Source organism: Leptonychotes weddellii, chromosome 2, assembly GCF_054177405.1.
Source record: "Leptonychotes weddellii isolate Sample4059 chromosome 2, ASM5417740v2, whole genome shotgun sequence".
Lineage (NCBI taxonomy): Eukaryota > Metazoa > Chordata > Mammalia > Carnivora > Phocidae > Leptonychotes > Leptonychotes weddellii.
The window spans coordinates 159,955,036-159,977,771 of NC_138370.1; the positions used below are offsets into that span (position 1 = coordinate 159,955,036).

Genomic DNA, 22,736 nt, shown 5'->3' on the forward strand with positions numbered 1-22,736 from the left:
CGGGGAAGGCTCTGAGCAGGCTCGTGGTTTCTAACACTTAGCTTTTCTTTAATGCCATCTGCCCCCAGAAAGAGACAGGAAAGGTTTTGCTCAGACGCAGGCAGAGTGCTTTCCCAACAATTGATTCTCTTTAGGTTTCATTAAAAAGAAAAAGTAATTTTTTTTTTCATTGTTCTAAAATCCAGGGATTGCATCAGGCAGTCAATGGCTTGGGATGGTATTACCATAAATTCAAGAAAAATTATGCCAAAGCAGCAAAGTACTGGTTAAAAGCGGAAGAAATGGGGAATCCGGATGCATCGTACAATCTTGGAGTCCTGTATTTGGATGGCATTTTCCCCGGAATTCCTGAAAGGAATCAAGTAAGTCTTGAGACCAGCTGTGCCACTGGCCACTGGCTTGTCTGCCATGTGCCCGGCCTGCATGAGGCCCCGTGGGGGTGCAGACGCCACCCAAGACACAGACCCTGTCCTCAAGCAACTCCAGGGTCCAGTTAGGAAGATAAGACAGCAAACGGCAAAGGATGGTATCTAGCCAAGTGTCAAGTGTGTGCTCTTTGCTATGACCCAAACAGATCTCGACAGGGGAAACTGTGATGGCCAAAAGCAGTCAGGAAGGCTTCCTGGAGGAGGGAGGCCTGAACTAGGGAAGAAGGGGAAGATGATTCGAGATGAGAATGAGCAAGAGGCAGTGCAGAGATTGATCTTACTAGAAGCAAAGAGAGCTGAGTCCAGATAGGGTTGCCTGATATGAGACCAGATTTCGTAATAGTGAAAACCACAGTGACAGTCTTCAGTGTTTGCTAAGCACTTCCTCTGTGATAGACACTCAGAAATAGTTGACATGCACCCGGTGTCATTCTAATTACCTTCTGGAATAGCTGCTATGATTATATCCATTTTACAGAACGAACAATCAAGTCTCTGAGAGCATATGTAACTTACTCAGAGTCATACGCTTAGTGGAGGCAGGACTGGGATCCCTGCACAACATGGAAGCCCCTCGTTATTACTAATACTCTTGATGATGGTGATTATAATTTCTGCACCATTACAGTCCACAAATTTCATTGAATGCCCACCTATGCCAGGCACTCTCCGAGGCACTGGGGATACAGGAGCCTTATATATATCTGGGAGCAGAATATTCCAGAAAGAGGGAACAGCCAGGGCAAAAGCCCTAGAGGAAAGCAGCCTTGTTGCTCCTCAAGGAACAGCAGGGAAGCTGGAGCAGCGGGAGCAGGAAGTGGGGGAGGGGCATAGGTGGGCGAGAAGGTCGGGCAGGCAGGTGCGCGGGTCATTGTGAGGTCCCTGCCGCTCCGAGGCAGATGGGAAACCGCTGGGCAGCTTTGGACAGGGCAGTGATGTGCTGTGCTTTAAAAGCCTCCCCTTAGATCCTAGCAGAGACTAGGATTAAAGAAGACAAGAGGGGAGCAGGGGGTTAATGTATTGAATCCAAGTGAGAAACAACGGGCGACCCCAGGAGGGGGATGGAAATGTGGCTGGATTATGCACGTACTTTGAAGGTCAAGGTGACAGGGCTCGCTAATGGATTGGATGTGAGGTGTGACAGGGGAGAGGAAACGGGGTGACTCCAAAGTATTTGGCATTTATCGAGGTAGAAGAGTGGAGGGGGCAATTCGCAGGATGGGCCAGCCTGAGGCAGCGGCAAGTTTCTGGGGGTTGGGACCTGGAAGATAATTTTTGTGAAGCACTGTGCTAAACCTTGAGAATACATCTCATTTAATCCTTGAAATGGCCGTTCGTGCTAGGTATTATTAGAAGCCATATTTTTCAGCTGCAGAAATCTCGCAGTTGGAGAGATGAACTAATATGCCCAAGGTCACACAGGGGGAAGGAGCAGAGCTGGGATTTAGACCCAAGCCCATCTGACTCCAAAGCCCTGCTTCAGAACGGCAGCTAACCGCCTCGGAAAAAATAATAGTAACCAGCAGAATATTCACCCTTCTAAATGTTTATTTTTCCCCTCTGCCTCTCTCTGCCTGCATAAGGGGCTGTATGTTTTTATGCATTGCTAATGTCTGGTCACCCACCCACTTATATGCTAGTGTGGATTTTTTATTGTCATATTCTAATTCTCACCTTCCTGCGGGAGATGCAGTTTTGGCACATGAGTTTGAAGAAAGTATTCATCAAGGTTAGGAAAGCCAATGCCTGAATTTTCACCCGGTATGACTTCTGATACATTCTTCCGTTGCATTTACAAGGGTTAAGGGATTCGTAGCTACGTGTTGTCTTATTAATTTATTGGGTAAACTTAACAGAATAGCTTACTGTCAGGGTTATCGCATCCAGAGGCCGGCTTCTGTGATGGGCTGTCTTCCTGAAGCTTGACTTGGTTTTCCTAAAGATATCAGAAGTGATGAGCCGGTGAAAATATCAGGGGTTGAGTGTCTCACCGTGTTGGCTCCAGGGAGACCAGTCCACCTGGGAGGACTCCTCACTAATGAGATAACTCTGTTTATCTCTCTACAGACTTTAGCCGGTGAATATTTCCATAAGGCTGCACAGGGCGGACACATTGAAGGAACCTTGTGGTGTTCTCTCTATTATATCACAGGAAACCTGGAGACATTCCCTAGAGATCCCGAGAAGGCTGTTGTGTAAGAATCTCTCAGCTATTGTGCACAAAGGGAAAGCTGCGTACTTAATTCACTGTGCCTGAAAATGGAGTCCCCGTTCTTTGTTTTGCAATTTTGAATTCAGTCTTTATTTTTACCAGTTATATATGCACAGAGTTTCAAGAGCCGTCTCATTCGACAAGGCAAAAATGAGTACATTTTAACTGAAACCAAAAAAATAATAATTTGACGTGGGAAAAGCAAGCAATCTGCTACCCCACCCAGACTACTTCCTGCTCTCAAGAATAAGTCACTTTCAGTCTTTTCATTATTTCTTTACTGTTTGCCCCTCTCTTTCAATGACATGCTCATACTACTATTTCTTGTTATTTTCATTACAGGCTTTGTCTAATGATGTCGCACTGTGAAAAATAAAGATAGAGTTCCCTCTCATTCTGCCGCCACCCGTCATCCCACGCATCCACACTTCCCACCTGGTCCCATTTTCCCATAAATGTATCATTATTTTGGTTAGATCAGGAGCAGGGCCATGTGAGTGCCACTCACCGCTGAGCCATGTAATATGCTGTGACTACTTTTTCTTTCTTGCACAGTTTTTTGTGTTCTGTGGAGCATTAATTATACTTCATAGTCCTTCAGTTGCTTAGCTTTCTGCATACTTATCATTTTTCATGTGTTTAACTCTCCAAATTCTCCCACAGTTGTCTAAATCTCTCCTTAGTACGTCCACACCCACCAGGTGTACAATTAACTTAATCTCGGTGACATCTCTGTCTTTGCTCAGGACAGAGCTGCCTTCCTGAAATTAACTTTGTCATCACTGTGGAGGTTTCCTTTCCCTTCATCCTTGTCTTTTTGGGCTCTCCTTGCCTTACCCTATTTCTTCCTCTTTCTTGATTTACTCCTATGCTTTTGTAGAGCACATCCTCCAGTAGCTTCCTAAAGAATGGTGAACAAGAGGTGCATTTTTGAGGTCATGCATATCTGAAAATGTTTTATAGAGGTTGGCAAACTAGGACCCATAAGTAACATGTGGCCCACCCTCTGTTTTGTGTGGCTCCAGGAGCTAAGAACGCTTTTTACATTTTTAAAGGGTTGTAAGACAAGCACACACACTACAATGAATATAAGTAGAGGCTATGTGTGGCCCACAAGGCTTAAAATATTTACTATCTTGCCTTTTACAGAAATAAAGACAAAAAACAAAACTTTGCAGACCTCTGCTTTAGATCACCCTCAAACCAATAGTCTGGCTTTTCAAAAGGTTTTGTTTCATAAGACATTTGAAAGCAAATCCAACCTGACCTGAACTCATTGATAAAACTTGACCAAGACAAACTTGAAGCTTTTTATCATTATTTGTTAGGATGTTTGGTGTGAACATTCATATGTTTCATAAATTTTTTTTTGTTATTGATTACTAGCTTGATTCCACTGCAATCAAAGAATACATTCTGAATGACTTCAGTCCTTTGGAATTTGTTGAGGCTTGCTTTATGACCAGCATACCGTCAATTTTGCTACACCTGCTTTTTTTGTTTCTTAGAGTTTTTTTTGTTAGAGTTATATCTTTTTCCAGACTTTACTTTTAATCTTTTCTTCTTTTAATTTTAATATGTATCTCTTCTAAGCAGCAAATAATTGGGTTTTTGTGTACTTTTTATTCAGTCTGACGAGTTTAGTTTTTAATTGGTATATTTAGACCATTTACATTTAACGCAACTTGCAGATATATTTTGTTTTAAATCTGCCATTTTACTACTTATTCCTTACTTGTCCCATCCATTCTTTGTGCTTGTTTCCCCTTTTCTTACCCTTCCTTTACATTACTCAAGTTTTTTTTAAAGACTTTATTTATTTGACAGAGAGAGACACAGTGAGAGAGGGAACACAAGCAGGGGGAGTGGGAGAGGGAGAAGCAGGCTTCCCGCTGAGCAGGGAGCCCGATGCGGGGCTCAATCCCAGGACCCTGGGATCATGCCCTGAGCCGAAGGCAGACGCTTAACGACTGAGCTACCCAAGTATTTTTAAAAATTTTTATTTCCTCTTTCCATTAGCTTGTTAGTTGTGTATCCTTGTAATATTCTTTTAGTGGTTGTAAGTCTAAAGATTACAACAGGCCAGTTCATTATTTAGTAAAAATTCTCCAGGATAAATTAGAGAACAGAAAAAAAAAATGGGGAAACCTTATAATAAATCAGTAAACATGTTTTAATGGAGAGAGTACTAGAACTCTTGGTGAAGATTATCTTTTTTTGTATCGGTGGTTATTTTTCATTAGGTATCGCTCATGTCTTTGTCTCCATACACGATAACTCCTAAGCACTTATAAGAAAAGGCACTGAATGTAAAGTTCTCAAAATGCATCTTTTTTTGCCTTCTTAATGTTCAGTTCTGGTTTGTTGCTGTGTAAAAATTCTAACAAGCAAAATAATCCCCAACTGGGATTTACTGAGATCATATGAAGAAAAAACAATTATTTAATTTGCCACAGTTTGGATATTTTCTCATTCCTTTTCTTTTCAGATGGGCAAAGCACGTAGCTGAGAAAAATGGCTACTTGGGCCATGTCATTCGCAAAGGCCTCAATGCCTACCTGGAGGGCTCATGGTAAGCTGGGGACCCATGTTAGAATGAACTTTCTCAGCCCTCACCTTTCAATTTGTCAGTGTAGTCGTATGAGATGGAGTCTTAAAATACAACCGAAAAAGCAATTTGCAGGGAAATCATGGCCTCCCAGTAATGATATTCAGAGTATCACAGACTGATTGGCTGTTGATTGGAAAACATAGCATTTCCATGTTTAATTATACACGAAAATTAGTTCTCTAGGGGAAGCATCCACATTCATCAAGTTGAGAGACCCATGAATGTGTTGACTTCTCTTCCCTTCAAGCTTGTTGCTCTTGGTTTTAGAGTGGAGACAGCACAGGGGGTCTTAGCTGAACCTCTGCCCCTCCCTGGCAGAGCACAGAAAGTTCATGGGAAGCAGAGAGAGCAGTGTGTTTAAGGCTCAAGCTACATCTTTCCACTGATATGTTACTACATCTTCCATGGCCAAGAGCCTGGGATTACTGGAACTCACTCACCAGCCCTCGGATATCACAGCCAAATAGATTCCCCATTTTAACTTTCTTCTGATGGAGTTAACAAATCTCAACCTGTACCCTATGGGATGAGACGCTGCACTGAGGACTTGCAAATGATTCCCGTTTGCTGTGCCTTGATTTTACAAATAAGGGCACACCTTTCCAAACTGCAAACTCCACCTGATTCCATCTTATTGATTTCTTCTGCCAGTCCTGCCACTCTGTCTTACTTTTCCATTGGGACATATTTTCTTGGTTGGTTTATTGCCCAAGTGATCTGGGTATCTCAGTAATAACTTAAAAGGGTATACAAATCGGCACATATCCCATTGGTCCACTGCCTCAAAGACATTAGACCAGACCTATCATAGATCATACTCTGATCTGAACCTTAATTAAAAATTAAAATGTAAGTCCAAAAGAACACTATTTTCCCCTTTGGTCCATGGGTGCCTGCATAATCAGCAGATAGCATGTCAGTGAATGAAAATCTTAAAGAAGGCAGGGACGTGAACCCAATGAAAATACCAAAAGGAATGTTTGTTATTATCATCCTGTGAAAGTTTATTACCTGTAGCCTCACTTTGCACAATCTGGAAAAAATTTTAATGGAATTATTATTTTCCCCTTGATACACCTTATAATTTTTCTGGTGCTTTATCTTGTCTCCCAAGTGAGCTTCAGTTTCTAAAACTCCCAAATTTGAATTTAATTTATTCTCTACTTCTCATCCTCCAAACTACCCCCCTCTTTGCTCCCCACAAGCTTCTTAGGGGAAAAAGAGTATTCAAAAACCGAAGTGTGTATGTGGGCTTTCCCAAAGAGAGAGCACATCTGTAAACAGGCCCACACTGACACACATACACACCACAATGCTTGACACTATTTTTCCCCATAAAGAGAGTGGCTATTAATAGCTACATTTCTTGCCTGCTTTTGAATTTAACATCACAAAGCATTTCAGGTAGCACATTTTAAAATTCGCTGTGAAGGTCGAGATGAATTAAGATTTTTGCAACCTGTTGTCCTTCTTAAAATATTCAGCCACAACACAAGATTGATATATTTTTTTTTTTTGGTGGAGGGGAGGGGGAAATTAAGTGTGTTCTACACTGTGAATTCGGGTCCAGGTCAGCAGATTTTACTGAGTACACTTAAATGCAGGATGCCTTGCCGTAAGCTGCAGGGGATGCCACAGGCGGGGCTCGAAGAAGTGGGGAAGCTTGCTGCCTCCTTTCTTTTTTTTTTTAAAAAGGTTTTATTCATTTGACAAAGAAAGAGCGTACAAGCAGGGGGGAGCGGCAGGCAGAGGGAGAAGCGGGGTCCCTGCTGAGCAGAAAGCCCATCCTGGGCTCAATCCCAGGATCCTAGGATCATGGCCCAAGCCATAGGCAGACACTTAACCACTTAACCAGCCAGGCGCTCTGCCTCATTTCTTCCTTATGCTGAACTATCTGCAGTTTCTCACGTGGTCTGCATTCTGTCTGACCTCTGGATCTTTGAACTTGCTGTTTCCTCTGCCGAGAAGTCCTCCCTAACTCCTTACTCCCTTTAAGATCATGACTGCTCTTGTTGATTGTCCGGTGATCTGTACCCCCGGGCCCAGCACCTAGGGTTACCTGGGAAGTGCTCAAAAACAGAGTGCACGATCTAAGGCAAATAGAACAACCATAACTCAAGGCACATGAGCAGTATATAAAGAGCATGAAGGATTCTGAGAAGGAAAAGATGCTATCTGGTTTGTGGGACTTAGATCAGCCTTCATGACGGGGGTAGCAGATAATATGGCCTTGAGGGGTGGGTGGGATTTCCACTTGGCCATGCAGGGAACAGCATTTCTGATGACGGGAATAGCAGGAAACAAAAGCAAAGAGATAGGAAAATTCTGGATGAGTCTAGGAAATTTTAAGCCATCAGTTTGCCTTCAGGTAAGATTTGTAAAAGGGAGTGACAAATAACAAGGGCAAAGAGATGCTGCTCTATGGAACTTTGAATGGGAGGTCATACACTTTTTACTTAATTCATGAGGCAGTGGGGAGCTATTGATAGTTTGGGGAGAAGGTAGTGACATGACAAAGCTGGGTCCTGAGATGTCTAACCAGACAACTGTGTTTGATGGTAAAGAGAAGGGAGAGTCTGAAGGGGCATGCTGGCTCAGAATCCAGGTAAAAGGAGCTGAGCATTTGAACTGGAGATGTGGCAGAAGCCAGTTGAATTGTTTTCTCCCTCTTCTGTCATATAGTAGTTGATAAGTATGAAGTGATATGTGATATATATATATATGTATACGTTCTTAAGTTCTTAAGCATAATGATACAATGAATATCTGTAACCCTATGTAAGAAAATGAACAGTTGAAGCCCCCTGCATTTCCCCCCCAGATTAAACCCACCCCCACCCCCAGTCCCCAGAAGTAACCATCATCCTAAGCCTTGTTGTTGTTCTCCCCTTGCTTTCTTTATAGTTTTGCTATACGTGGATATATTCCTAAGCAGTAGAGTTATTTGGCTTGTGTCTGAGCTTTATATTATTAGAACCATATTATATATGGTTCAACTGCCTTTTTTTTTTAAACGTAACACTGTGTTTCTGAGCTTCATATCCCTTGGTGCATGTATCTGCGGGTCATTTTTATTGCTGTCATATACCACACTTTACTTACCAATTCTTATTTTAACACACATTTGCGTTTCCCTTTTTTTGTTGTTTTTAAGAACAATATGACCATGAACATTTTTTATGTATATCATGGCATACATAGGAAAAGTTTCGCTAGAATATAAACTTAGGAGTGGGGTCACAGGGCAGGTACTTTATAAGATAGTGTTCACCTTTATAAGGTAATGCTAGCTGTTTTTCCAAAGGAGTTTACCGATTTACTCGCCTGCCAACCATGTATACATTTTTGTTTCTCCATATCCTTGTCAATCTTGATGCTGATGCTAAGTATTATTAAGTTTCAATCCGGATCCGAAGCCTTTTTTTCTATCAACAGGAAGAGACATCTAGTATCCATTATAATGGGAAAATCTTCATCAAAATGTATTTGAGGCGAAGTGCTTCTATTTCCACCCGCTCTCCAAGTCCTGAAGCCGGCCCTGGGGTTAACCAGGAAATATAGGAATGTTGGCTTCCCCACACCACAATGTGGCTTTTTTGGTACCATCTATTTTGCTGTAATAGAACTAAATCATCCATCAATGTCCCAAGTCCATCCCCCTTTTTCCTTTTCTGTGAGTGAATTTATTCTGGACGTTATTTTCAAATCACATGTGTCAGTTTGATGAGCTTGTGCTTTTCTGTGTTGTTCCAAGATTTATATGGGATAGTTTAAAAGAGGAGCATGATTGAGAAAAGGGCGTTTTGCTGTATAGGCATAATATGGAAGATAATGTTGTCATGCCTCAGGCTGTCCTCGGACACCAGAAGTCAGCGAAGGAGAGGCTGACTGTCATGTTTCATTTCTCTCTGCCTTCCCCCATGTGTGTTTTATCTGTGAGCCATGTGTTTTATTGTCCTTTGTCTTAAATATGCCCCAAATATTTAACCCAGGAGGTTAGCCAGATTATGGCGGGCTTGAGGCAAGACGAGTAGGCATGCCAAATTCAGTTGAAAGAGATTCACCTTTCTGCAAGAGACCAGGGGTCTCGAGTTCCACGGAGATCCCAGGATTTTTTGGTTTTTTTTTTGTTTTATCCTTTCGGTTTGAGCTGCAGAGAAGAGCACAAAGAACATCATATAATTGTTTGGGAAGCTGCTCAGAGGTATTCAAATTCACAATTCACAGCAAGCAGCCAAATGATTGATTATTAAGATGTATCATTATAAAACTCTCTAAGTGTATATGCTGAGTCGGAAGTGGGAGGATAGCAAATAAGCCCCTAAACTCGTTCTTTACCATAAATCCCCTCCTCTCCATGTCCACCAGCCACCCCCATCCCTGTCAGAATGACTGTCTGGGGGACAACTTCATTTTAGTGCATTTGAAATAAAGCTTGAAGCTCTGATGAGCTTCCTAAGCCTTGTGGAAATCCATGGAAAGGACAGTACAGCTTTGTGGCTTATCTTTGGGCTTCCTGCCCACAGTTAAGTGCTGCGTACATGTTTGTTCCATGAATATAAATATAGAAATATCTGTAATTAATACTTCTGGGCACTCTGTGTTGAAACACAATTAAATAAGAACAAAACACTGGGAGGCTAAATGTGGGTAGGATTTCTGCAGAGGTGTCATTTCTCAGAAGTCTTAATAAGCTGAGGAAGTCTGGCCTTGAGAGTTCTAACCTTCCCCTGCGGATGGTGACGGTGTGGGAGTGCGCGGCGTCGGAGGATTGTTTCTGCAGGAGGGAAGAGAGGGGTGGATTTCCCTTCAGTGCTTCTGTTGACATCGATGTTTCATAGACATCTCTTTTTGATGGATTTCAGTGCTTCCTCAAAGGAAATGCTTGGGAATTGTATGAAATTTCCCCTTGGCTTATACAGTAATTGGACAGTGCAAATCTTCCTATAAAACTCGCCCCTCCCTCCCCTCCCCACCACCAAAGTAACTCAAGAGACAAGATCTTGTCTTTGTAAAGTTTATCCTAGTGACTCAGTTCTTCCGGGAAGCGTCAGCCTCATGCCTCCCTCGCACATTCGAACAGTCTGCCCGACTGCTGTCGAAGAAAACGCCATATTGATTACATTTTAATAATGTGAGCCACATCCCATCCAGTTATGGCAGCAGAGGGACCTGGCCCGACATGTGACCTTGAGTTGGCAAGTCTACACCAGCTCCTTCCCGCATCCATCCCTGGGGGAAACAGGCACTGGTTCTAATCCAAGTGTCTCCAAAGAAACGCAAGATTGTGAGACCTTGGGAATGGGTCCCTGTCGCAGAATGATGGGGACTTTCTGCCAGGCCTCCTTTGCATGCCCTCCATCTGGGGTCTGTTCTGAAGATTCTTGTCACAAAGCATGGTTTTTACCAGCTGTGTAGGAAAATGCCCAGGCATCTTTTGTGTGGTTCTTATGGCTGCCGTTGTGGGTTTGTTATCTGGCTTGCAATGCAGGGCACAACTGCCCAGCCAGCTTCGTCTCTCTTTAGCATGAGTCATGGCTAATTGGTCCACTGCCTTGGGTGTCTGGGAAGCGGCCCGTGACCTGCACTGTGTCCGATTGAAGGTCTCACTGTCCTAATTTGACCCCCAGTCACCTCTCTCTGTCCCCCAGGGGATGGGCCACCAGAAGCTGCTTTAACAGAGTAGAAAAAATGATTTCAGAATCTGCTTTCCTTATTTCGCCAGTCCCACCAGAAGCCAGTTTTGGGGTGGAGCTGCAGTTAAGAAAGTTCTTAATGTCAACTCCTGAGAATGCAAAATAACGATATCTGGTCAAAATAAAATTTCGCTCATAACCTGGGTAGCACAAAGAAATGGAGGAAATCATAGAATTAAAAAGAAGAAAATAAAATGACTTGATTCTCACCACCTAGAGAAAAGTACTGTGAGCACTTTGATAGATAATTTGGGGGTTTTATTATTTTTTCTCTGCCTATATGCACCGGCTTGAGCTTGTGAAGGTGTGCACTCGGTTTTATTTCTGCTTTACAAAAACGGAATTGCTCTGTTTCTCATCCTGCTGTTTCTTTTTCTTAACTGAGTGGAAAATTTTGCATAAACATCTTTCTACGTTTTTGAATTCTCTTCTACAACATCATTTTTAATGGCCTCATCTGAAAGTGGCTGCACCATGGGGTAATTTAACTACTCACTGATTTTCAGATACTTAAGTTGCTTCCAGTGTTTTTTTGTTCATATAAACAGCTCTGCCGTGAACTCTGTTGTCACAGAATCTTTGCACATGTTTCTGCTTCTTTAGAATAAACCTTCACAAGGGAGGACTGTTGGCCAAATGGTATGTGCATTCTTAAGACTTCCCGCATTTAACAGCTGGAGTCACCAGCCTTCCCGCAAGCACTGGCCTTAGGAATCTGTCCATTTCCCCAAACCCTTGCTGCTACTCTGTCTTATGAATCTTGTGCCAGTCTTTCAACAGATTAACAGTGACCCGTCATTGTTTTGCCATCATTCAGTTACTAGTGGTATCGAACATTTTTTTTTTTTCTGTGTGTGTTTGGCCGTTGGTTTCAAGCCCCTTGTAAACTCCCTCCCCTCTGCCAAGCTTCTAATGCATCACAAAAACTCAGCTTTAATTAAGCTTGCTCAGAATCCTAAGCCCCATGAAGGCTTTCACGAAACCGAAAGCACAGGGCTTTTTCTAAATGCCACTTATCTCTTCTAAGTGGGAATGGAAGGATTCAAGGACAGAAGGCTACGAGACCACCCAGCCAGCATGCCATACACCATTTAGCCAGTAGAGGTAGCTGTTGCATTAATAACTCTCCAACCTTATCAGTGAGTTCAGCCTTTAAGATAGAAAATAAATCAGTGCATGCAGTATTTTTAACAACAGTATTTATTTTAAAAAAACACACACACACAACAAACTCATGATTTTGTGGCTTTAAAAAAACCGCTTATTTTGTGCCCTCTTATGCTTGAATATAGAGCTCTCTGTGAATATTAGTAAGAGCCACTATATGAAATTTATTATTAATCATCTATTTTTAGGCACGAAGCTTTGCTGTATTATGTTTTAGCAGCAGAAACTGGAATCGAAGTGTCACAGACAAATTTAGCACACATCTGTGAGGAGAGGCCAGTAAGTAAATGTATTCTTCTCGGAGTGGAAGCTCTAAGGTTAAGGATAATGAATTGGGTTTTATGAAGGCAAAATTAGTCACTTGGCTGAAATATATTAATGAATTAACTTTTTCTCCCCCTTCACCCCCTTAGGACCTGGCCAAGAGATACTTGGGTGTTAATTGTGTTTGGAGATACTATAATTTCTCTGTTTTTCAAATCGGTGCTCCTTCATTTGGTATGTATGGAAAAATGGGTGCTAAATTAAAGCATTGGAAGCTTTTAATCTTTAGTAACAGGGAACATCTAACAGCTTTGTGTGAAGTATGGTATTTCTAAACAATTAGGAAAGAGTGTGAAAAATCTCTGCTATTAAGAACATGAGTAAACTGCTGTCGGCCTCAAGCAATGTGCTTCTCTTCCTCCATTGTCCACTGAATGCTTGAACCCACCATTTCTTCAGAGTTGGTGAGAATTCAAAAGAGAAAGCTATTCTGGAGAGATTCTCTGGGCCAGTCATTTGCCTTTTTTGCCCTCGGATGTATCCCTGTCTTGCTCTGCTCTGCTCTGAATGGGAGGGGTTGATCCCCAGGAAGTACAGTTCCCAGACTCCTGTGTTCCTGGGCATCTGATTGGTTTCAGCCAATGGGAGGTGCCGGCAGGAGATTGCTGGATGGGAGGAAGTGAGAAGTCCAGGTATTTCTCCCCTTCTCCCTCTACTTCGGACTGTATACCCATGGTTCCAGCTCCTATCGGCAGGCCACCCTCTGTGGTCTCAGGTGGTCCCAGATCTAGGGATGGTAATAGTTTCCTATCTTACTCTTCTCTGGATTGTTGGTTGTTCCCCCATTTGCCCTTTCAGCCCTTCTAACACCCTGGTAACCGGTTCCCAGTGTTGAAATCCATCTTTTGAACCACTGGACACAGGTTCTATTTTTCTGACTAGACACTGAGTGATACATACACCATTAGGCAAAACTTTTTCCAAGGGGGAAAAAAAAAAATAAAATCTATGGCTTAAACAGAGTAAAGAAATACCCACCAGTCATCAAACTTAGGCAGCAAAATTTCAGATGTCAAATAAAGTGCCCCAAACAATCTTGGCCAATTGTGCTGTAAGGTTGCAGACTGGGATTTTCACAGACCCGTTTGGGAGAGCTGCCCAGCAAAGCAAGAAAATGTGTCTAGAAATGACGGTGCTCGGTACAAAAGGTTTTCCTCCCCCACCCCCTTCCTGACACACCAAGGAAACAATGATGTTATGTATTCAGGTCCAGGTAGGAAAAATTCTCAGTCGTGCGACTGGGCCAACCACTGAAAATGTCGGTCTGAAATAGAACCGCTTCACAAATGGGCCTCTGCTTTGTGTCCTGCAGCGTATTTGAAAATGGGAGACCTTTATTACTATGACCACCAAAACCAGTCCCAAGACCTTGAGCTGTCCGTGCAGATGTACGCCCAAGCAGCGCTGGATGGAGACTCGCAGGTAAACCACAGAGACAAACCCTGGGTGCTGTCTGTTTGTGAGGCTGCGAGGCCTGGAGTCCTCCCAAAGCCCTCCCGTCTTTACTCCTTCCCAGGTCACAAAGTCACTTCTCCTCCATTGTCACAGCTCTGTGAGGACACGAACCCTAACGGGGAACCTTCATGGAGCACCTGCTACGGTTGCCACACTGTTCTCACAGCAATCTCCTGAAGGTGGGGGTGATTATAGCCATGTTATAGGGGAGGACAACAGGACTGCAATCAGGTGATAAATTGCTCAAGGCCAACCAATCAGGTAGCAGGGGAAGCAGCCCGATCCTAAAGCCACGTCTTCTGGCTCCAAGTCCAGGAGTCTTTCTACCAGATTCCATCAAACTCACTCACTGCGTAGAAACTGAAGAAATTGGAAGTGTGGTCAACATGACAAACGATTTGCTTGTATAGTTGGGCCAACACTGCAGTGATAGGAATTTGCTCTTGGTGACTTTTGGGGGGGGTGGGGAACTTCTTATTTTGGAGGATTTTTAAATGTATAGAAAAGTTGCAAAAAGAGTGCGGAGAGTTGCTATATACCAGTCACCCAGCTTCCCCGAATTTGACTGTCTTGCACATAACCACAATACCGTTATCAACTAGTCAGTGTTGGCTCAGTACCATTAGGTACACTTGAGGCTTTCCCTTGGATTTCACTAATGCCCTTTTTCTGTGCCAGGATCCCATCCAGACTCCCACATCACATTTAGTTGTCCTTTTTCTTTAGTCTTTTTCAATCGATAGTAGTTCCTCGGCCTTTGTTTGTCTTCCATGACCTTGATACTCAGGAAGAACACTGGTTGGGTATTATGTAGACTGTGCCTCAATTTGGCTCTGTCTTCTGCTTCCTCATGAATAGAATGAAGTTATGCATTTTGAGCAAGGAAAACACAGAAGTGATATGTCCTTCTGAGTGTATCATATGAGTGATGTCAGTACATCTGATTACTGGTGAGGCTGATCTCAGTCCCTTGGTTAAGGTAGCTTCTGCTGGGTTTCTTCCCTGCAAAGTTAACAATTTTCTTTCTAATTTATATATATCCTGGGGAGATCGTTTGCAACTCTGCAAATATTCTGTTTCTCCTCAAATTTCCCCCCACTAATTTTAGCATCTTTTAGTAGATCTTGCCTGCAACAATCATTAGTGTGGTGAGCTCATGATGATCCTCTGGTTCCATCTCTCTGACATTTGCTAATCGGAATTCTCCTGTGAGAATCTCAGGGTCATTTTCACGATGGAAGTCGCAATGGTTGATGCCTTTTTTTTTCCTTAAGATTTTATTTATTTATTTGGCAGAGAGAGCGAGAGAGCACAAGCAAGGGGAGGGGCAGAGGGAGAGGGAGAAGCAGCTTCCCGCTGAGCGGGGAGCCTGACGCAGGGCTCGATCCCAGGACCCTGGGATCATGACCTGAGCCGAAGGCAGATGCTTAACCGACTCAGCCACCCAGGAGCCCTGTGGTTGATGCCTTCTTAGACACCGGGTTTCTGGTGTTGTGCTTTGCGGTCTGATTACAGAGCAAAAGCTGGAAACGCATACCTATCTTAGATTTTGTTTTGTTTTTTTTAAAGGAGGTACAACATCTGAGTGTTTCTTTACTTGGGTTAAACCCCCACATGTTTACCACTTCATTGCTATTCCTACCGGGCAAGTCACTAAATCACTGAGTCTGTGTTTTCTCATTGGGAAACGGGGATAATAATAGTATTTAGCTCATAGGTTATGAGGATTGAATGTTATTAAACATTCAGCACTGAGTACACTCAATGAACAAGATCTTTCCTATGATTATTTCTTCTGGAATGAAATCAGAGTTGGTGCTAAAAGGACTCAGTTTAGAGCCAAACTTCCTTCGATGATTTAGGGGACCTATTTTTTTTTTCAATCCCGATGTTTATTTTTTGGAAAAACAATGTTATAGAAACATTAAAAGATAATTTTAAAGGAAAATAAGCATTAAAGGATGCAGCCACAGTTCCATGGCGGGGCCTTTACTCCTTCCTGTCTTCCTGTCCCCCTCTAGCTGCTGTCCACAGCCAAGTGTATCTCTGTAATTTTAACAAGAGCATCCACGCCTCTTAGAAAATCCATCTCTTTTCACATATTGTAGGGATGTGTGCATTTTACGCATGGTCTCTGTAACTATTAATTACTCTTAACCACTGCCCCATATTCTGTTGAGCCCATGGCTGTAATTTATTAAGCTTTATCTTATTGGTGGACGTTTATTCTCGTTTGCTAATTTATTCATTGACTTGGCACCTATTTCTTCAGTCCTGCCATGTCTTAGACACTTCTTAGTGGTGGGGACGGAAGAGAAAAAGATAGACAATATTCCTGCCTTCTTGGGATTTATAGTCTATTAAGGAAGACGCGGAGGCCTTTTCCGGTTCTGTTGCAAGGCTATCGAGTGCTTCAGTGGACATGTTCATACCTCCGTCTTTTATCTCCATTTGAATAATTTCTTAATAATCTGAGGGCTCGTATTACTGAATCAAACAGTTGAAATGGTCTCATGGCTATATACTAATAGCACGTGGGCTGATGTGCTTTCTGAAAGGGTTTTCCAACGAATACCTCACCAAGCAGTGGCTGAGTGCGGGAAAGGGACAGAAATCTTGCCAGCACTGGATGCTTTCATGACTTCACTTTTAACTATTCTAATTAAATAACTATAAGTTGATAACTTCCTTATTGTTTTACGTTGCATTGATTTGATTACTAGTGGCAATGGACATTTTTACGTAGACTTTACGATCATTTACTCGTGATATATTTTATGTGGATTCTCTATTCGTATTCTCTTCCTATTTATCTATTGGAGGTTTGATACTGGCTTTTTTTTTTTAAGATTTTCATTTATTTATTAGAGAGAGAGCATGAGCGGGGGGGGGGGGCAGAGGGATAGGGAGAAGCAGGCTCCCCGCTGAGCAGAGAGCCCGATGCCAGACTCCATCCCTGGACCCCGGGATCATGACCTGAGCCGAAGGCAGACGCTTTACTGACTGAGCCACTCAGGTGCCCCGATACTGGTGTTTTTTTTCCATTTAAATCAGAATCAGTTCTTTATACATTTGCCCAGTAGATAATGGACCTTAAGCTATTACATTGCATACAAATATTCGCCTAGTCTGTTTTCCCATTTATTTTAATTTTGCTATTTTTCCAAGAGACATTAAAATTACATAAAGTGATTTTTTTTCTTTTCTTCTAATATCTCAAGTTTTAAGAGTACCTTCTTTTTAAAGAATGGAGAAATATTCTATTTTCTGCTTGTGCGTAAGTGTGTGTTATGTGTACATCTCGAAGGTACAACACTTTGATCTGTTTAGAGGTTACTTGGCAGCATAGTGAAGGTAAAGATTTGAGACTCTGGGCCCTGTGTGCTTGCATTTGGATTCCAGCCCTTGCCCCTGTCCAGCTGTGTTACGTTGGGCAAGTTCCTCAACCTCTCTGTGCCCCAGCTTCCTCACCTTTAAAATAGAGAGGCTAATAGTACCTATCTCAATCTGCTGTTATGAGCATTAAGCAGATACATACATAAAACAGAACAACGCCTCACATTATAACAGCACTCAGAAAATGTTAGCTGCTATTATGTTTATCATGATTATTGCATAGGATGGTAATGAGAGGCCTGGTGTATACAGCCTGTTGGGGGTGATTTTCATTGAGATCCTTGTCCATGGCAACTGAAAGGAAAGGTCAAAGGGAGGATACAAGTCATTAAAACATGACCATGAATTCTTTGAAGGGCAACAATCCCGTTTCACTTGTAAATCCCTAATGGTAAGTAACGCATCGTTTTCTGTGGATTTCTCGGTCCGGCCACATGCTCTGCCCCTGATGGATGGTGCCTGTCCCCAGACAGTGTAGTAGCTCCCATTCTTTATGAAGCGCCTCTCCTGTCAGCCTCTTAACTCTGCTGGTTTTTTTAATTGGATCTGCACAGCCCAGTAAGGCAGGTCCTACCTCTGAGGGTCAAGAACAAGGTGTATAAGGAAGAGGTAAGGAATTGTATCCGAGTGGAGCTGTGCCAAGAGGATCATGAGCGGTTTTCCACACTGGCCTAGGAGAGCAGAGACAACCCCCCCATGTGTGACATTGTGCATGAGAGAGACTCTCTACATTAGAATGCCAGTCAGGAGGAGCACCCCCAGCCACAAAAGCATTCTGTTCGATTTCCAACATGCTGATGGTGTCCCAGAGCATGATCTATAAGTGATAGACATTGCCTTCAACTTGGTATTCTGGTTTGTGGATGACACAAGGGCACGTTTTCCAGCGAGTTCTGTCTTGAGAGAATGAGCAAGAAAGGACAGATTCCCCTGGTTGACTGGCTTCTGAGCAGATGGGACACAGCATCTTCTGAAAGCCTCCTGGTTCTCCTGCAAATAAATTTCTCAGATGCATATACTTAGGGAAACAATCCATCAATGAAGATGACAAAACCATCTGGCTCAAGGGACTTAAAAAAAAACCAAACAAACAAAAAGCCTAGAGGTTGTAAAAGTTTACATTCTGATGAAGGGTGTGTGTCTGGGGTTTATTATAAGGAGTTGATGAGTTTGGTCTGTGGCTTGTTTTCAGGGATTTTTTAACCTGGCTCTGCTCATTGAGGAAGGTGCTATAATCCCACGTCATATTTTAGATTTCTTGGAAATTGACCCAACTATCCATTCTAATAACATCTCCATCCTCCAGGAACTGTATGAAAGGTGAGTTCAGAGCCTTCTTTAATCCTGTGGAGTCTGGGGGAACCCAAGTGGGTGGTGTTTGCTTCTTGGCTAAAGTCTGAGTTTCTCTTATTATGTAACGCCAGTGGTTATAAAAAGGGCTCGGGATTTGTTTTGATTCAAGAACACTCAGCTGGACCCAAACTATTTCCCTTTTTTAGCATCTGAGGCTTTCTATACAGAATGTGCTTGATCTGAAGTTAAAGTGCTGACCAAGGTTTTCCACGAGAGTGGAAAGAATAATGTGTCTGATTAGACCGTGCCTTTCTGCAAGATAGGGAAGCGTTCTGACGTCCGGACTTTGGACAGGCACTCGGACAGGAGATCTGCCTCTGGCGGATCTGTGTCGGGGTCCTCCTTGACCCATTAGCTTTTTACTGAGAACAAGACTCATCTTTTTCTGAGGCTTCTGCCAGCTAGGAGCCTGGAATCTCAGGACAGGCCCCAACCCTTTAGAACGGGCTTCGTGTCTTTGTTTTTCATCTCAAGTGTGCCCATTTGCCCAGAGCAGGAGGGGGGTTTGAGGATCTGACAACGAGGGTCATGGGTGATGCCCCCCAAGTTTGCCGATCCCTCGGGATTCCCTGTGCTTTTTGTCTGCAGGTGCTGGAGCCAGAGCAGTGAGGAGTCCTTCAGCCCCTGTTCCCTGGCCTGGCTTTACCTTCACCTGCGGCTCATCTGGGGTGCCATCCTGCACTCTGCCCTGGTAGGTGCCGTCTCCCCCAGCCCTGCGCTCATGGCCCCTGCCCTTTGTCAGCCATCTGACTCATGCTTTGGATTCTGCAGATCTACTTTCTGGGAACCTTCCTACTGTCTGTGCTGATCGCCTGGACCGTGCAGTATTTCCAGTCTGTTTCAGGTAAAGATTTCTAAGAAGCTGGGACAATATAAAAATGTAGGGATTCTTTTTCCCTACAAAAAAAAAAAAAAAGAAAAAAAATGACACTCTCCCTCCTCATGCCCTTGACCATGCTATTTCCTTTCATTAGCTGGGTCATTCACGGGGTGGAGGGCTTCCCCAGGGGGGTGTCATCATCTCTGGCTGATGGAAGGTCCCAATTATTGTTATACCTGTCAGAGTAAGCAAGGAATTTTTTTTTTAATAAGAAGCTTCAGAAATTGAACCACAATGTCTTGTCCCATTGAAAATACATCCACTGTTAATATCCTACCTCCGTTACCTTAGAACCCAGCTCTGAAGCCCCCTCCAGTATGAATTCTTCCTATTTATTCCAGTCAAGGAATCAAATGTGTGGGATGATAAACAAGCACTCATGATGAGTAAACATACCCAGCCACATGGATTCAAAAGGAGCGGGCTGAGGAGGAAGATGAAGTGGGCAGGTAGTTTAGCGTGATTTCCACTGGTCACTGTTATTTTTCCAAGCTAGCGTAGGGCCATCGTTAAAGAGATGGACGCCACCGTAGCTTCTATGTGGGCTTGGAGTCCAGGCTTGGCTGCTCGTTAGCTGTGTGACTTATGGAGAGTTATTTCACCTTCCTGATCTCCCCATTTCCCAACAATAAAATTAGGTTATAATAGTCGCTATTTCCCGGGGATGTTCAAAGGGTTCAGTGAAAAAAATACACGTGGCGCTTACCAAAGTGACTACTGCAGGTAGTCTTAGCCATTATATTTATCTGGCACATAAAACCCTCTCAGTCAATGTGAGCTCTTATGTCCGTCTCCCTTATCAGACCATAGGATGGAAGGCTTTCGTGCATCTTGTGGAATATCTCACACTTAGTAGGTGCTCAAAGTTGCAAACCTCTGTCGGTGGAGAATTACAATTTTCCACCCTCTTGGACGGCTGCAGAAGGGCACGATCACTCCTGAAGACCAGGAGGGACATTTACAAACGGGCAAATTAGGACTGGACAAGGCATCGTAACACGTGCTCAACCAGTTTGTGCAGCAGATAATGAAAAGCGAAAGGAGTGCGTCTCACCGCAGATTCGATGGTGGGAAGGAAGTCTCTGTTACAAGAGGCTAACGCAGAATCATTTCCCTCTTATTTACCTGAGGAGGTTAACAAGGAGCCATCAAAACCCGTCCAGAGCTGATGCCCTGTTGTATGTCGGCTTATAAATTTTCCTCATGCAAATTCTGTCCCGTCCCTAAATTTGTTGCCAGGTAGAGCACATTTATTTTGCATCTTGTCAGTGTTTTCCATTTCAAATTATCTTTGTCATTTTTACTCTGTAGAAATATTGTTATGATTATTACAAATGCAATTCCGTTAGAGGAGCTGAAAATTGTCTTTATGATTTCATGCCAGCTGGTAGCCATGAAAATTCATGGGCTGGTGGAATTGCTTTTATCAGAAGTTGTCTCTTTTTCCTGTCTTCCTGTCTGCATTATCAGTCTCTCCACATTCTTGCCTCCCTGCCCCTCCTGCCCTTTGATATTTTTTTTCCCTTTGCTATGTATCCTTTGCTCTTTCGCATGTGTTCTTCATTTTTTTGCAAACTCGTTCACTTCCTGAGCATACCTCCTTGCGTGTTGCTGGCCTTAGACTAAGTCTGGATGGGCTCTTAAAGTTAATTTAATTCTATGCCCTTCATTTTGCAGATGAAGAAATTGAGGCCAAATAGATGAAGGGGTCTGCCCCAAATCACAAAATAATATCCAAGAAAGGACAGAGGGCAGCAGGATTTCAAACTTTTTCAGAATTGTGATACAGTTGACCCTTCAGCAACGGGGCGGGGGTGGGGGGCTGCTAAGGACCGACCTACCCTGCAGTTGAAATTCTGCATATAACTTTTAACTCCCCCAAAACTTCATTACTGCCTCCTGTTGACCAGAAGCCTCACCGAGAACATGAACAGTCAATTAACACGTATTTTATATGTTATGCATATCATATACTATATTCTTACATTAGAGAAAAGAATTCGTTATTCAGAAAATCGTAAGGAAGAGAAAGTCTGTTCATGGTGCTGTACCGTGTTTATTAAAACAAAAAACCCAAAAAACAAAAAAACTTGTGGAAGTGGATCCATCCAGTCCAAACCTGAATTAGTCAAAGGTCAACCGTATTTTGAACTAGTGGTTACCAAAAATAAATGAATAAATAAAATTAAATAAAATAGTGGTTACCATTCTGTCTCTGACCTATTGTTCCCTTATATAAAAAATATTTTGTAGCACGTTTTTGGTACCTTGAAATGAATGATAATTATCCTGCCTACACACATATTTTTAAAAGTAATTGCCCTTGGGGCGCCTGGGTGGCTCAGTTGGCTAAGCGACTGCCTTCGGCTCAGGTCATGATCCTGGAGTCCCGGGATCGAGTCCCACATCGGGCTCCCTGCTCGGCAGGGAGTCTGCTTCTCCCTCTGACCCTCCTCCCTCTCATGCTCTCTGTCTCTCATTCTCTCTCTCGCAAATAAATAAAATCTTAAAAAAATAAATAAATAAATAAATAAATAAATAAAAGTAATTGCCCTAAAAGCAATATAAAGGAGAAATAAAAAGAAATGAATTATAATAAAATGACACATATTTTAATATGTGAATTCCAGCCCCATACTTCTTTACTGTAATGTGCACATGAATCACCCCAGGATTTTGTTTAATGCAGATTCTGATTCAGTGGGTCCAGGGGTTGGCTCTGGGATTCCACATTTCTAACAAGATTTGAGGTGATGTCCACGCTGTGGTTCCATGGGCCACACTTTGAGTAGGAAGGGCCTAGAAGTAAAAAAAAAAAAAAAAATCTCCACGTTATTTCCAAAATGTGCCCTAAGTGGTGCCTACCAGCCCTGTTAGAACTAGTGTTAAGAGTTAAAATACATAGTAAATTATTTTCATTTTTTTTTAAAGATTTTATTTATTTATTTGACAGACAGAGAGACGGCGAGAGAGGGAACACAAGCAGGGGGAGTGGGAGAGGGAGAAGCAGGCTTCCCGCGGAGCAGGGAGCCCGATGCGGGGCTCGATCCCGGGACCCTGGGATCATGACCTGAGCCGAAGGCAGACGCTCAACGACTGAGCCACCCAGGTGCCTCTATTTTCATATTTTTTAAATCCTCAACATAAGTGCAAATTTGTCAATAACTTTGAAATAGGGGGCGTTGTGTGGCTCAGCCAGTTGAGTGTCTGCCTT

General features: G+C 42.9%; 1 protein-coding gene across 4 annotated transcripts in view; it reads left to right on the forward strand.

The window, feature by feature from the left end:
* The window catches only part of SEL1L3 (SEL1L family member 3), a 97,954-nt gene that overhangs the window by 68,638 nt on the left and 6,580 nt on the right, over positions 1-22,736 (forward strand). For 2 of the 4 annotated variants that reach the window (XM_081812530.1, XM_081812532.1), the window contains exons 15-23: positions 186-362; positions 2,496-2,623; positions 5,129-5,212; positions 12,303-12,393; positions 12,528-12,612; positions 13,751-13,860; positions 18,482-18,609; positions 19,231-19,333; positions 19,414-19,486. In XM_081812530.1, the coding sequence (XP_081668656.1) occupies positions 186-362; positions 2,496-2,623; positions 5,129-5,212; positions 12,303-12,393; positions 12,528-12,612; positions 13,751-13,860; positions 18,482-18,609; positions 19,231-19,333; positions 19,414-19,486 (979 nt within the window). Of the gene's footprint in view, positions 1-185; positions 363-2,495; positions 2,624-5,128; positions 5,213-12,302; positions 12,394-12,527; positions 12,613-12,721; positions 12,843-13,750; positions 13,862-18,481; positions 18,610-19,230; positions 19,334-19,413; positions 19,487-20,325; positions 21,727-22,736 lie in introns of those variants that run through there. The other 2 variants (XM_081812531.1, XR_014143079.1) reach the window with 2 other exon arrangements.